Genomic DNA, 14,682 nt, shown 5'->3' with positions numbered 1-14,682 from the left:
GTCAGCCTGCCCGTGACACCAAGTGACGCTGGGTCCCCAGGGGCGTCCAGCCCAGGACACGCTGGAGGCCTATGCATCCCTATTTGAGGTGTGCTACTGGTGGTGTTGTCCCGGGAATCCAGGTCTCTGTGGTGGGGCCTCTCAGCGTGGCTCAGGCCGGTGACTCTGGTCCCCAGCCTGGATGTCACACTGTTTCCACGGTGGCCACAGGCCTGCGGGATCCAGGAGCCAACCGGACTCATTGTGGGAGGGTCCATGTTACAGTGAAGGGCACATGTGGGATAGGAAATCTGACGGTGGGGTCTCAGAGACTACCACCACCACATGGGCCCTGCCAGCCTGGGTCACCTGCATCCCCCATGGACGAAGGACCCTGTCCCCTCACCCAAGCTGGGGCCTGCTTGGTCACCTGCTCCCCCCCATAGGAAGAAGGACCCTGTCCCCTCACTCATGCTGCAGCCTGCTTGGTCACCTACCCCCCCCCCCATAGATGAAGGACCCCATCCCCTCACCCATGCCAGGGCCTGCTTGGTCACCTGCTCCCCACCATAGACAAGGGACCCCATCCCCTTACCCACGCTGGGGCCTGCTCCCAGGGACTTCGTGGTCACTTACCCTCCTCAAACCAGTGTCCTGACATCCCCCTGTGAATTGCCTCTAGGGTGCAGCCTATCTGGTTTCTGTACCCCAATCCCCTCCCTCACCCCACTCTTAATTGGTTTACATGCAATTTGAGGCAGTTGGGGTCAACAGGAGGAGGACCTGCCAGGGGGCTGATGGGGAAACCGTTCTGCTGTGAGTCCCTGGATACAGAAGGCAGATGTAGGTAGGCTAGGTATCCGTGCCCAGTGACTTGTGCCTACGCCAGCTTAGATGTCACATGAAGGTGTGTTTTCAGATGACATTGACACTGATAGCACACTTTGGTCAAGCAGATCGCTTTTGCCAGTGGAGGTGGGCCTCATCCAATCAGGTGATGGTCTGCCGAGTAAAGCCTGAGGTCCCCGCTCAGTCTGGGGATTAAATCTGCAGACTGGGCAGCCCGGGTGGCGCAGTGGTTTAGTGCCGCCTTCAGCCCAGAGCGTGATCCTGGAGACCGGAATCGAGTCCCGCATCGGGCTCCCTGCATGGAGCCTGCTTCTCCCTCTCCCTCTGTCTCTGTCTCTCTCTCTGTGTGTCTCCCATGAATAAATAAATAATCTTAAAAAAAAAAATCTGCAGACCAAGTAAAGCAGATGCCCGGGCCAGTGTGGGTGGGTCTGACCCAGTGAGGTGAAGGCCTAAGCAGAACAAAAAGGTGGCATGGAAGGTAACTCACATTGCTGGGACAGACTCAGGCTGGGACTACAGCCCAGCTTCCCTGGTCCCCAGCCCATCATGCAGGTCGCCAGCCCCGTCCCCACACGACCCCATTTCCTAAGATAAATCTCTCTCCCTCGACACATACCCTAGTGGTTTTGATTCTCTAGAGACCCCCCACTAATCCACATCCTAGCAGCCAAGTCTTGCTGACAGAGCACCCACCCCAGGGACGCGGGGGTCCACATGTACCCCTAGGGATCCCCTGACTTCTGTGCCCCCTGCACGCAGGGACTTAGGCTCTGTGGTCGTGCCGTCTTGGCTGGTGTCCTGGCTGCCCAGGCCTAGAGCCTACAGAACACTGACATGGCCTGATCCCACACCTGAAGGCGCCCTAAAGGACGTGGTGCCCAGGCTCTTGAGGCTCCTAACTCCCGGAGCTGGAGACACACCTGAGCGGTGCCCTGTACTCAATACTCATTCAGCTACTTGAACAAGCCCCTCTCCATGAGTGCCTCAGTTTCCCCATGCACCTGGGAGTGCTGTGAGGATGCAGGCTGAACCCAGGGTGCAGGGCCATCCCCTAACTGCCCCCCATCTTCTGGTCCCTGCAGTGCGGAGGAGGCAGAGCCCAGGCCTTGCTGGGCTGGGGGGCCAGAGCGGACGGGATGGCTTTGTCTGGCTGTCATCCGTTTCCACAGCTGGAGCCAACTTGCTGGCACTGGGGCAACTGTGGAGGGCTGTGGGGAGGGGCTGCCAGGATGCTTCCCTTTGGGAAGGGAGGAGGCCGCGAGCTGAGAATAACAGGAAACCACCCCTGGCCCAGCAGCAGCTGGGAAGTCGAGTCTGGGACCCCTAGGCCTGCCGGTTTCCCAGCTCCCGGCTCTCCGCCCCTCCGACGGGCGGCACAGCGACGATGCAGCTGCTGGACCGACCCGGGTGGAGGAGTATGGGTGCCCGGGAGCCTCCGCGGCCAGACAGACCCCCGCCCCACCGCCTCCACCACCTCTGGCCCAGAGCTGCACCCAGGAAGGCGCAGCCCACACACTGGCGGGCTGGCCAGGCTGGCATGGAGACCCCAGAGGGCCTCCCGGAGGAGGGGGCTTGGGGCGGCGCTGGTGGGTGGGTGGGGGCAGCCACCTGCCCTGAGGCTCTGGGCGTGGCAGTGACTTGAGGCAGAAGCCAAAGCTTCACTGGCTCTGTTTGGGTTGGGGAGCCCTTGAGCAGCCCTGGGGCAGGCAGCTGCAGCGATGGACAGTGCCGGGGGTGGGGTGGGGGGGCACTGGGAAGGTCAGGGAAGGTTCCGGGGGTGCCTGCTGGCCAGAGCTGGTGGGAAAGCTCTCTTGTGCTGGCTGAGGGATGGGCTGACGTGAGGCCAGAGGAACGTGACCCCCAGCCCGTGTCGTCCCAGTGGCTTCCTCTCCATCCTCCCCGGGCGCACAGGGAGGTGCCAGGTCACCTGTGGAATGCCAGGCTGGGCAGAGGAAGAGCTTCTATAGAAAGGGCGCACAGCCAGCGGCCAGGGGGGACGCATACCAGGGCTGGCGGGTCACAGCCAGGGCGCCAGCCAGGAGGGGGGCCAAGGACCTGGGACACCCACACTCGTCATTGTGCCGCCAGTCCGGAAGGACTTGGCACCTCCTAGGTCCTGGGCAGCATGAGTGTGAGAAGGGTTGGGAAGGGTGCAAGGGAGCCGGGTCAGCAGAAGTGCCGAGGCAGAGGGACGGGTAGGTCAGGGCCCCGGATGAGGCTGCCAAGGTGTTCGGACCACGCACGATGGGCCCTCCCATGGAGCTTGCCTGGACGCTGGCCTGTGCATTGCAACTGTTACCTGTGCCCCAGGGTGCGGCAGGGAGCCACAGAGACCCCGGATGCTGGTGCCTCACACACTAACCACATGAATCAGTGGGGCGTTCAGTGTCTCAGAGAGTGGCCAGGGCAAGGGGGGCAGTCTGGAGATGGCCGCAGGTGGACAGCTGTGGGGTCGCTAGGTGCAGGACCACACTGCTTACTGTGGGATGCCACTCGGGGTGGCTGTGGCTCCAGCAGCCATAGCCTTTTCAAGTGGTCTCTTCAGTACCCGAACCCGCGGAGACCCAGGGGCCACGCCGCAGGGGGACCTGGTGCCATGTGGAGCCCCAAGCTCCTGGATGCAGGTATGCAGAGGGAGGTGTCTCAAAATTGTTCTTCAGGGCCATTGGAGCTGTGTGGGTCCCACTGGTGCAAACATGCTCTTGCTTGAGGGACGGGACACACAAGGGGGTGCCCAGCAGGCCGCGGGTCTGGAATTTGGGGAAGATGTCTCAAGTGCAGACAGGGACGTGGAGCTGTGCTTGCAGGCAGTGTGAGGGGGGTGGGGTACCACAGAGTGTGAGCATGGCCCTGGAGCACTGGGCAGGGGCTGGCACAGCCTGGCCTCTGGCCTCATTTGCATGCCAGGTTGCTACAGGGGGCTCTGACAGGTAGACCAGGTCAAGAGAAGGCACAGTAAAGGCAAGGGGGCCTGTCTGCACGCCACGGAGAGAGGCCTCAGCAGAAACTGACCGTTCCTGGACTCCAGGCTCCAGAATTTCAAGACACCGATGTCTGGTTTAGCCACCTGGGATGGGGCGTGTCTCCCAATTGATGCACACACCACTGAAAATGGTATGGACTTTCCTTGGAAAGTCAGAAAATTACCATATGACCTGGCAACTCCCCTTGGGGTATGCACCTCTGATCATGTGGTTTATACCACGAAGCACGTGTGTCTTTGTCACGGCTCCTGGCACAGAATGCCCAAGGCCCTTGGGGTTTCCCCAAGTGAGGAGAGCGATGGAGGTGTCCTGGTGCTCGTAAGGAGCCCCTGAGGGAGTGTGGAGGTGACCTTGGGTGGCCCCTCAGGATGGGGGCAGGTGGCCAGGGGACCCAACCCTGGGAGCAGAGGGTTGTTGGATGCTTCAGTCCTGCCCCCTGATCTCTGGGAGGGGAGAGGGGTCCGTCACCAATGCCCAGTGATGAGGCCCCATGAAAACCCGGGAGGACAGGCTTGGGAAGCTTGGGGCTGGTGAGCACGTGGAGACGTGGGGAGAGTGACCTGCCCCGGGGCTGGCCCCGGGGTCACAGCCTTGGATAATAAGCTGGTAACGTCCAACATTTCTCTGAGATCTGAGCCGCTCCAGCAAGTTCAGGGACCCGAGGAGGGGCCGTGGGAGCCTCTGGCCTGTAGCCGGGGGGTCAGCGGGGGCGACCCCTGGACTGTGGCTGGCGTCTGCTGTGAGGTGGCCTGTGGGGTGTGACTCCACGTGGATGGGGCCAGAGCGGGGGCCCCCTCCCAAGCACATCTAGCATCCAGAGCATCAGAAAAGGGGATTGTGAGAGCTGAGAACCCACAGGGGGAGAAAGGCGTCCTGCACACGATACCCACAGGAACTGCGACCAGGGTCTCCAAGCCACGGACACCTCCCCACGACAGAGGAAGCCCTGGCACCTGCTCCGGACGCCCTCGGGAGTCAGGCTCCCCGACACAGGGCAGCGGGAGTCCCGGCAGCTGGCGGCGGCGGCACGCAAGTGAGCTGGACGGCGCCTCGGCGAGGAGGCGGAGCTCACCTTGCCGCAGCGAAGCCGGCGGGACCACAGGGACAGGTCAGGCGCCCGGACCCAGGGCGGGAGGCAGACGCGCAGCGCGAGGCCCCGCCCCCCAGCCCCTCCTCGCGAGCCCCGCCCCCTCCGCGCAAACGCCCCGCCCGCCGGAAGCTCCGTCCTGCCCCGCGAGCCCCGCCCCCCGTGCACTCCCGCCCGCGCCGCAGCGGGGCCGCCCCTTCGCGCCGCCCCACTCCTCCCCAAGATGGCGGCCGCGGCGCTGCTCCGGGGCGCGGTTCCGGGGCGCGGCGGCCCGGCCTGGTGCTGGCGGCTGCGCGCGGCTCCAGGGCGCCGCCTGGCTCAGAGCGCGGGCCGTCAGGGCGACGACCCTGGGGGCGGTGCGGCCTGGGCCTGCTTCCCGCTGGCCGAGCGCGCTCTGCTGCGCGTGCGCGGGCCGGACTCCGCGCCCTTCCTCCTGGGGCTGCTGACCAATGAGCTGCCGCTCCCGGGCCCTGCGGCCGGCGCGGCCCCGCCCCTGGCGCGAGCCGGCTACGCCCACGTCCTCAGCGCCCAGGGCCGCACGCTCTACGACGTGCTCCTGTACGGGTGAGCGCGGCCGCCCCGCTGCGGGGGGGGGGGCGGGGGAGGGCCCCGGCGGGCGGCCCCGCTGCGGGGGGAGGGCGGGGGAGGGCGGGGGAGGACGCCGGACCCGGCCTCCCGCGCCCGGCCGGAGACTCCCAGCTGGTGTCCGAGGTCAGCACCTTCGAGTGGCTGTTTCTGCTCAGCTGCGCTTGGGGAAGCCGCGGGTGGGGTCTGCAGTGCCACAGGGGGTCGCCCCGCAGTCGGCTCCCTTTCGGGCAGGTGAGGAGCCATATACCTATATGAGGTATGTACTGGCCCCAGTGCCTGCGGTGAGGTCTGGCTCCTCCTGTGGGTCCAGTCCTGCCTACTTGCCTGGCCCAGGTTCGCACTGGGGAGAGGGCCGCCTCCCTGGGAGCCCAGCGCCCCCTGCCTGCTGCTCTCTGGAGTTTCTGGTGTCCCTACCTTGTTCCTTCCTCAGGCTCCCTGTTCGGTGTTCCTGGGTGCGGCACCTGGTCGCAGGGGTGGCTTCACTGCTTTGCTTTTATAGTGGCCTTGACTGTTTGGAGCAGCTTCTGGCTCCAGTAGAATTGAGGGGAAGGATTGGAGAGCTCCTGTTTGCATGCAGCCGCCCTCAGGTCAGCGTCCCCACCAGAAGGAGGGTGCATGGGTTCCAGCTGATGGACCCGCACTGATGCTGCATCACCCAGAGCCGCCTCACCCTCCCACCCCCCATCCATGGGGTTCACTCCTGGTGCTGTGCCTGCCGTGGGCACGGAGTAGGACGTGTGCCCAGGACCGCAGGGTCACACAACGATGGTTTCACGGCCCCAAAGCTCTGCAGTGCTCCCCAAGTCCTCCCCCGCTGCCCCCAGAGGGGACCTGTCTCCTGTGTCCACAGCCCCGCCTTCTCCAGGACGCCCCACACTTGAAATCGCAGAGCGCGTGCCTGCTGGGATGGGCGGCTTTCACCCAGTAACCCACCCCTCAGATTCCCCCACGGCTCCTGGTGGTTTAGAAGCCCGTTTGTTCTCAGCACTGAGTCCTGTCCATTGTGTGGACGGCCCAAGGTGTCTCTAGGCATTCACAATTCCCGGTTGTGGCGATTATGGTAAAGCTGCTGTAAACCCCCGAGTCGGGATTTGGGGATCTGCTTTGGGACAGTGCCTAGAAGCTCCATGGCTGGGTTGTAGCGGAAGAGCATTTGGTTTTGCCAGAAGCCGCCGAACTGTCTTCCAGAGCGGCTGTACTGTCCTGCAAACCAGCTTCTTTGCCTCCTGCTGTCTTCCCTGGGGAGCTGTCTCTTAAAGTCTCTGGCCTGCTTTTAATCTGGTTGTTTGTTTCTTGTTGAGTTTCCAGGGCTCTTCTGTATTTTGAACAACAGACGTTTGTCGGATGTGACACTTGCTGGCTCATCCTTTCAGGCCAGGCTGTGTGCTGTCTCATTCCAACTATGCATGTGACCCCTACGTGGCCCTGATGCTGCGGGACCCTCCCTGAGTGCTGTGGGCCCTCCCCGGGTACAGACCGTGTAGGAGATGCTGTAGGTTCTGCCCCTGGCTATGCTGGCCTTGCTAGGTGCTCTCCCCATTGAGGACAGGGACTGTCATCTGCTCCCCTGTTTCCAGCAGGGGGTGCCCCCTGGCATATATGCATATAACCAGCATCTCGGCAGCACTCCTGCCCTGGCCTTCCGGGGGGTAGCTCTTGGGAGCTTGCAGGCCACTGTGTCCTCAGCCCCCCTTGTGTACCCAGTAGGTGCACCCCTAGGTGACTTGGAGCATGCCAGCAAGCCTCTGTCCTTGTCCGGTCCTGGCCCCCAGCTGCATCCTCAAGGGACTGTGTATGTGCGAAGATCCTGGCCCAGGGTAGAGTGGAGTCTTGTGTTTATGGCAGGGCACATGCCAGCATACTGGGTGCTGTGCAGGGCGCTGATCCCCTACAGACACCCTGAGCTCCACCTTCCCAGGCAGCTGCTTTTTTATCGCTTAACTTTTTTATTTATTTATTTTTTTAAAAATAATTGTAGACACAGGAAGCAGATAAAGGAGCAGGGAGGCTCCAAACACCCTTCCCATAGTTCCACACACAGTCTTGCCTCCTGTGGTCTGGGGTGACACTCAGGGGTGGGACGTGAGCCACATACGTGTGAATGTGTGTCTGGGTGCGCAGGTGTCTGTGACTGGGTTAGGACAGCTGTCCCGTCAGCCCTGTGTGCACATCCGCCCTTCTCAGCCCCTGCTCCTCCCTGGCTGTTCCTTTCTACCCTAAGTAATGGGTCGTCTCAGGAGGTCAGACAAAGGGAGTTGTTTGGCTTGGGCTCACATACCTTGACGATTTTTAGCTCTGTCCACCTGTATTGGTTGGGACCCATGGCTGCTGTTTGTGGGATGAGTGTGAACACAACAGGATGTATACTTAGGGTGAGGCAAGCAAACCCCTGCAGCTCTTTTCTTTGAGAGTGACTGGTTTTTCCAGGGCAGCACTTAACCCTGTTTTGTCTGGGGGCACCAGCTGGTGGGGCCTGGGGGGAAGGACCAGGGACACCTGGTGGTGGGGCATGGTGGGGAGGGGAGGGGAGCAGCACCTGGTGGGGTCTGGGGGAGGGGCCGGGGGGCGCCTGCTGGTGGGGACTAGGGGAAGGGCCAGGGGCAGCACCTGGTGACCTTCTCAGACATAAACCTGGCTGGTCTTACCAGTTCCCTGCCTCGGTTTCCCCTCAGCTGTGGGTCTGTGTTCAATCCACTTCTGTAGCCAGGATCCCGCCTCTGTACTGTGTGGGCCCTGGACATCCCGCTAAGGACCCTGCAGTAGCCGTGGTCTGTGCTCCTCTGTCTGTGAAGACTGCGCAGTGCCATGGCCCCGGGCCTGCCCCCACCTTGCAGGGCTGTGGCCCCGGGCCTGCCCCACGTGGTCTACTCCCTGGGCCCGCACCAGCACTGCCAGCCCTATGGGTGGGGAGGGCCGCCTCAGTGGACGTGAGGTCTCACACGGCATGTGGGGCTTAGGGTGAGGGTGGCACACAGCGGTACAGACGGGTGGTCCATGGCTGGGCACTGACCTCAGGAGCTCCTGCCTCTGCCTGCAGTCTCCCCGAGCTGGACGAGGCACCCGCCTTCCTTCTGGAGTGTGACAGTGCAGTGCTGGGCGCACTGCAGGGGCACCTGGCTCTGTACAAGATCCGACGGAAGGTCAAGGTGGAGCCGTGCCCGGAGCTGCGTGTGTGGGCTGTACTGCCCAGTTCCCCTGAGGATGCTGGTGGGGCTGTGCCACTGTGGGAGCAGGCCAACGGGGCCACCATCCTCACCCGCGACCCTCGGACCGCCTGCATGGGCTGGAGGCTTCTCACCCAGGAGGAGGGCCTGGCCCTGGTACCCAGGGGCCAGCTGGGAGACCTCCGGGACTATCACCGGCACCGGTACCGGCAAGGTCTGGGTGTGGGATGGGGCATGGTCGGGTGGGGGTGGGGTGGAGTGGTGGCCCTGTGCTGGGCCTGTGCCCTGGGGGGCCTGGGCGGGGGCTCAGGTGTTCAGTGCTAGCTCTCCACAACCCCACCTGTGCTGGAGGCTGGCGCGTGGACAGCGGGCTCTGCAGGGTGTGGGGCATGGGAGGGGTGCCCCCCACCCCCCGGCTGAAGGACCCCTCAGGCCTCAGGGAGCCACTTCCCTCCTACCCCGCAGGTGTTCCCGAGGGGATCCGTGACCTGCCCCCAGGAGTAGCCCTGCCCCTGGAGTCCAACCTGGCTTTCATGAATGGCGTCAGCTTCACGAAGGGCTGCTACATCGGCCAGGAGCTGACAGCCCGCACCCACCACATGGGCGTCATCCGCAAGCGCCTCTTCCCGGTACAGCTCTCAGGCCCTCTCCCTGCCAGTGGCATCACGCCTGGCACCACGGTGCTCATGGAGTCGGGGCAGGTGGCTGGCAAGTACCGGGCAGGCCAGGGAGACGTGGGCCTGGCCTTGCTACGGTCAGAGAAAATCAGAGGTCCTCTCCACATCAGGACCTCTGAGAGCGGCCAGGTGGCTGTAACTGTGTCTGTGCCGGACTGGTGGCCCATGGCTACCAAGTAGCCCCGGATGCCCGCCACTCCCAGAGATTCTGGAGCTGCCAAGGGAGCTGTGGAGGGGCCTGTCTGCTGGCCACGCTCTGCAGGCTGACCCTCACTGCCCACAGCGGTCCCCTGCTCTGGAGGTCCCCAGGTGTAGTGGGCCTCCCAGGGCCGCCGGTGTTGCGGGTGTGCAGGTGCGGCCCGGGCATGCCTTGCCCACCGTGCTTCTCGTGGTGGGTTGGAGGCCCTGCATGGGCCGTTGTGTGGGGGCTTCCCTGTGGCTGGGAGTGGTAGGAGCCCACCCTGGCCTGGGGGTGAGGAGGAGCCTGCCGCACATCTGTTTCTGGGCTGAGCTGAGCTGTAGCCTCTGCTGTGTGATGTTGGACAAGATACCAGCTTTGAGGGTTTGCAGGTCATTCCACCATCAGCGCAGGACAAGGGCAGTCCAGAGCCTCGCCCTGGGGCTGCCTGCATCCTTCTGCATCTGGGACTGGCCAATAGAACAGGCGGGCTCTGGGCACTGCCTTCCCTCATGCCAGCCCTCCACATCTCCTGCCCTGGAGCTGCCCTGGGCCTGGACAGCAGGGCCCAGGATGGAGCTTCTGCTTGGTTTACTTGCTGCTGGTTTGAGATGTGGCCAAGGTTTCGCAGTTGGGGGTGACTTTCCTCCCCGCTTGAGACCACTGACTTCTGTTGTCCCCAGCAATGTGAACCTCTGGTGCTGGGGTGTCCTCTTTGATGTTACAGGGTGGCTATTAAAGTATGACCCACAAGTAGCCTGTGTGGAATTCTGGTTTCCTTTTGGGTAGAAGGTGATGGGACTTGGTTTTGTGTAGACCAGACACCCTGAGAACTCAGCAGATGAAATCTCCCAGCAGAGCCCTGGGAAGAGGCCTCTGAGGATGGGAGGGCTGGGGAGCTGGGAGCCTGGAGCAGACGGCAGAAGGCGGGCAGACTGGTGTTCGCCGCCGGGGGTCCGAGGGCATCAGGCAGTGCGTGATGCTGACGCCTGCTTCTGTGCTCACAAATGCCGATTTCTGAGAACGGGTGTGTGTGTTCAGCCCCTTGCTGTGTCTCACAGCTGCTTGTGTGTGCGTGCGAAGCTCAGAGTTCTGAGAAGTAAGCTGTCATATGCCCCACCCCTGTGCCCTGAGAGGGTCCGGGTAATGGCTGGTGGAGGGCTCTGGCCCTCCCAAGGCCCCTGGTCCCCACCGTGAAGCTTGTTTAGACGTGTTTCCTTCAACATTTCTTTTTTATTTCTTTTTTGTTTATTATTATTATTATTATTTTTAATAAATTTAGTTTTTATTGGTGTTCAATTTGCCAACATATAGAATAACACCCAGTGCTCATCCTGTCAAGTAACATTGCTTTTTTTTTTTGTAACATTGCTTTTTAAAGGCTTATTTATTTTAGAGACTGAGAAATTTATTTATTTTAGAGAGGGTGAGCATGGAGGAGGGGAGGGGCAGAGGGAGAGAGACCATCTGAAGCTGACTTCACACTTGGCTTGGAGCCTCACGTGGGACTCAGTCTCAGGACCCCCAGATCATGACCTGAGCTGAAAGCCAGAGTCAGTCCCTTAACCAGCTGAGCCACCTGAGTGCCCTGACTTCCCTCTACGTTTTGTTGTGTTCACGTAACCCAGGGGCCCAGGGGGCATGAGAGTTGGCAGTGAGCACCTGTGCACCTGCCTGACTGCAGGCAGTTGGCTGCTGGGTCCCCGTGCCAGCACCCCCATCTTCTGGGCCCCTCAGCCTTTGTCATTTTTCGTTGCCTGTCCAAGCAGGTGGCAGACCTCAGCCCCCTCATGCCTAATGCCTTCATCAACATCAACCTCTTTCTTCCCCTCAGGGGTAAAATTGGCCTACGGTGAAATGCATAGATGCTGCTATTTCATGGGTTCTGAGAAGTGTTTATAGCTGTGCACCCCAGAGCCTGGAACTTCCCACCACCGGGCAGCTCCTGTCCACCCCGTTCCAGACAGTGCCTACACCCCACCTCCCACAGCTGAGGCTGCTCTAGAGCTTTGCGGGGAGGGCAGTGCTCCTGTCGGGCAGCTGGACCACAGTTAGTGTTGCTGTGTCCTGTTACGGGGAAAGCAGCCCTGAGCGGACAGATGGACTGATGGACCCTGGCTGGACTGTTGTAAATACTCATGACCCCATAGCCTGCCCAGGAAACTGGCCCGTCTCCAGCCCCAGCCCCGGCAGCCACACCATAACCCCCATCACCAATGATGGAGGCTCCCAACTGCCTGTGAATCTGCAGACATGGGCTTGGGTGGCCGACTCCCTTGCCATGTCAGAGCTCTGAGCAGGTGGGCTCTGCCTGTTCTGGCGGGGGTCTCCGCGGATGCCCACAATGGGAGCGAGCCCTTTGTAGACATAAGCCTCACCTGGTCAGATCACCGCCCGAGGTCAGACCCACAGGGCTGTGTGGGGAGCCACCCATGCTCTCGGCGTGACCACTCCGTGTGGTGTGCCCGCGGACAGCGTGGCCTTGCTGACCTGTGGCAGCCCTTGTAACTTCCACTTGGAGATCTGGTGTTTAGATTTCAGACATCCGGCCGATGCCTGGCTGTGTGTGAGCGACGGTGGGGAGCCCCAGCCACCCCAACGTCCCTGTCTCCATTTCTTCCTGGGGTGTTGATCCAGTGTGGTCATATTTGTGAGTAATTTCTGAAGAAATTGTGTTTTGTGGAGAGCTCTCCAAGGGGAGTCGGTCGGGGAAAGTTGGCCACAGGGATTCTGCTGGTGAACATTCTGGAGTCTGCCATGTCGTGTCCTGGTCTACCTTTCATTCACTCATCTGTTCCCTCAGTAGGTGAGTGCCCACTAGCCATAAGGTAACTGCAAAGTAGGCTGGATTTTCATGTGATGAAGCTGGAATGGGGCAGGCTGTGTGCAGGGTCCAGGCACAGCGGGGTGGGGGAGTAGCAGGCCAATAGGCAGTGTGTGGAGTCGGGGTGTAGCAGGGCCTGGACACACACACAGGGTTGGGGTGGAGGGGCAGGTGTGCTGGGCATCCCCGGAGAGAGGGTACATCTGGGGGAGAGCCTTGCAGAATGCTACACCTTGACTGTCTTTCCAACTGCATAGGGCAGTGTGGTTGCAGGCGGGGCTTGGAGGGACCTGGAGGGTGGGGCTGGGAGGGCGGGGCTTGGAGGGGGCTGGGAGGGGCGAGGTGGGGGCCAGGAGAGGGGGCACTGGAGGAGGCCTGGCTGAGCGGAGCTCAGGTGGGGTCAGGGAGGTGGACTGTTGTGCACAGGAGGAGCTGGGGGAAATGTGGCGGTCCTGGTAGGATCCCCAGGCTGGGGGTGGGGAGGGTGTTGATGGGTGAGGAGTCAGGGGTGGCCCACCTCCTTATAGGAGGCATCAGGGAGGCTTTGCAGGGCTGCCTGCTGGGTGGCCGGTGGCCTGTAGGACAGGAGCTGAGGGTATGGTGGACCCATGGGAGGGACCGGGCTCTGGGGGACACTGGGCCCAGGGCTCACCGGTGGGGCCCCCTGCCTGGACCTGCCTGGGATCCCCACCACCCTGTGTTCTGGGCCACCCGCCCTCCCCGCCCCCTGCCGGTCTCCAGCGGTAGCTGTGTGCACAGCTGCTGCAACATCGCACAGGACCCAGTGTCCTGGTGAGCACCCCCTTCTCTTGTTCCTGTGCCTGTACGGTCCTGCTGGGGTTGTCACCGGGGGCAGTGTCTCCAGGACAGTTGGGTCACAGGATGCCCCCCCCAGCCTCTATAGCCCCTCCATGTCCACCACCATCTGCCCTCTTTCTACATTCTGTCCTGTCAGCGGCGCTTTGGGAGAGGACCCACCCAGACATCTCCCCTGGGCCACTCAGCACAGCTCTCCAGGACTGTGCTAGGTCCCCACGGTGGCTGCATGGAGCTCATTTCTGCCTGCCTGTTGGCTCCGTCGGGCCATCCATCGTGGTCTGTTCAGCCACCCCCTGAGCCAGGACACTTGAGTCGACTGCAGAAACGGCGGCTGTGAATGTTCATGCACAGGTTTCACGTGTACACATGCCCAGAGGAGGTGAGGCTGGCCCGGGCCATTGGCGTGTTAACTTGACAAGGTTTGCAGACTTTTCCGGAGCACCTGCTGTGTCATGCGCTCCTATCGGAAGCATGCCAGAGATCCAGTTTCCTGTTTTTGGGGTGCCAGTGGATTTGGTTTTACCTGTTGTGAGAGGCGTCTTGTGGTGGATTTGACATGAATTTCCTTGATGGCCTGTCTGCCCTCGTGCTGCAATGCCTTCTCAGGACTTTTGCCAGGTTCCTAGTGGGATCTTGTGTTTCATTTTTACTGGGGAGTCTGGGTTTCTGTCCCAGTCCTTCCTCAGATGCTGAGGATTCTCCTGACCTGGGGCAGCCCACCTGTAAGGGTGCGTGCATTCTGTACTAGAGTGTCCTGTTGTGTTGATTCCCACAAAGCGCACTTTGCTTCCTGCCAAGCTCCGGCCTCAACATTTCTGTCGGCAATAGGCGGCTTCACCTGATGTATGTCTTGTTTGAAGACCACTTATGTGTAGGTACTGCTGATGCATTCACACTGGACCCACAGGCCCCAGCGAGACTCAAGGCCCAACTGCAGCACCTCCTGCATGCTCATGCTCCCTGTGAGGCACAGTGCAGCCCCCTTGCACTCTGGAGCACCAGACAGCCCCCCCAGGTCCCTGCTTGTACACAGGGACATCTCCAGCAGAAATCCCCAAGGGCAGATCACGGTCCTGAACCAACCGTGGAAGGGACCCTATGGAGGGTTCATGTTGTAGCACCGTGTCACTGTTCTGCATGTGTCCGCGGGGATGCAGCATGTCTCCAGAACTGCTGTGGGCCCATAGGCACGCTTCACACATGGGCGGATTCGCCAAGCCAGAAACCATGAGTGCCAAGGGTCGACCGTGGCTTGCACATTTCCAGCCCTGTGGATGGCTGGACGTGCCATCTGTCACCTGGGCTTGTGCAGAGCAGAAGGTCTAAATTTTGATGGGCTCCAAAACACTGGTCTTTCCTTTTTCCTTTTTGTGTTTTTGTTTCTGTGTCTCTGTTGAAGACACATGTTGGTTTGTGGTCTTCTTTTCTTGTAATGTCTTTGGTGTTGGTGTCTGGGTGCTGTTGGCCTTGCTCATAGAGAAGGGAGGTGTTCCCCATGTGCTACCTTCCCACAGAGACTAGAGGGGGCTG

The 14,682-nt window shown here is 61.4% G+C and overlaps 1 protein-coding gene across 4 annotated transcripts; it reads left to right on the top strand.

Annotated features, from left to right (window-relative positions):
* Window positions 1-5,125: 5,125 nt before the first annotated feature.
* IBA57 (iron-sulfur cluster assembly factor IBA57) lies at window positions 5,126-10,265 on the top strand. 4 transcript variants are annotated; one of them, XM_038556429.1, is made up of 3 exons: window positions 5,126-5,466; window positions 8,528-8,868; window positions 9,120-10,265. In XM_038556429.1, exons 1-3 carry the CDS (start codon window positions 5,126-5,128, stop codon window positions 9,509-9,511), a joined length of 1,074 nt encoding a protein of 357 aa, XP_038412357.1. In that variant the 3' UTR covers window positions 9,512-10,265. The 4 variants fall into 4 exon arrangements, with proteins under 4 accessions (XP_038412357.1, XP_038412360.1, XP_038412358.1 ...); XM_038556432.1 differs by having other exon boundaries at window positions 5,335-5,460; XM_038556430.1 differs by lacking the exon at window positions 5,126-5,466 and adding an exon at window positions 5,629-5,746.
* Window positions 10,266-14,682: the final 4,417 nt, after the last annotated feature.

The sequence above is a fragment of the Canis lupus genome, chromosome 14 (assembly GCF_011100685.1).
Source record: "Canis lupus familiaris isolate Mischka breed German Shepherd chromosome 14, alternate assembly UU_Cfam_GSD_1.0, whole genome shotgun sequence".
NCBI classification, from domain to species: Eukaryota; Metazoa; Chordata; class Mammalia; order Carnivora; family Canidae; genus Canis; species Canis lupus.
Note: the sequence above shows the minus strand (reverse complement) of the source record. Positions and strands in the feature narration are given on the sequence as shown.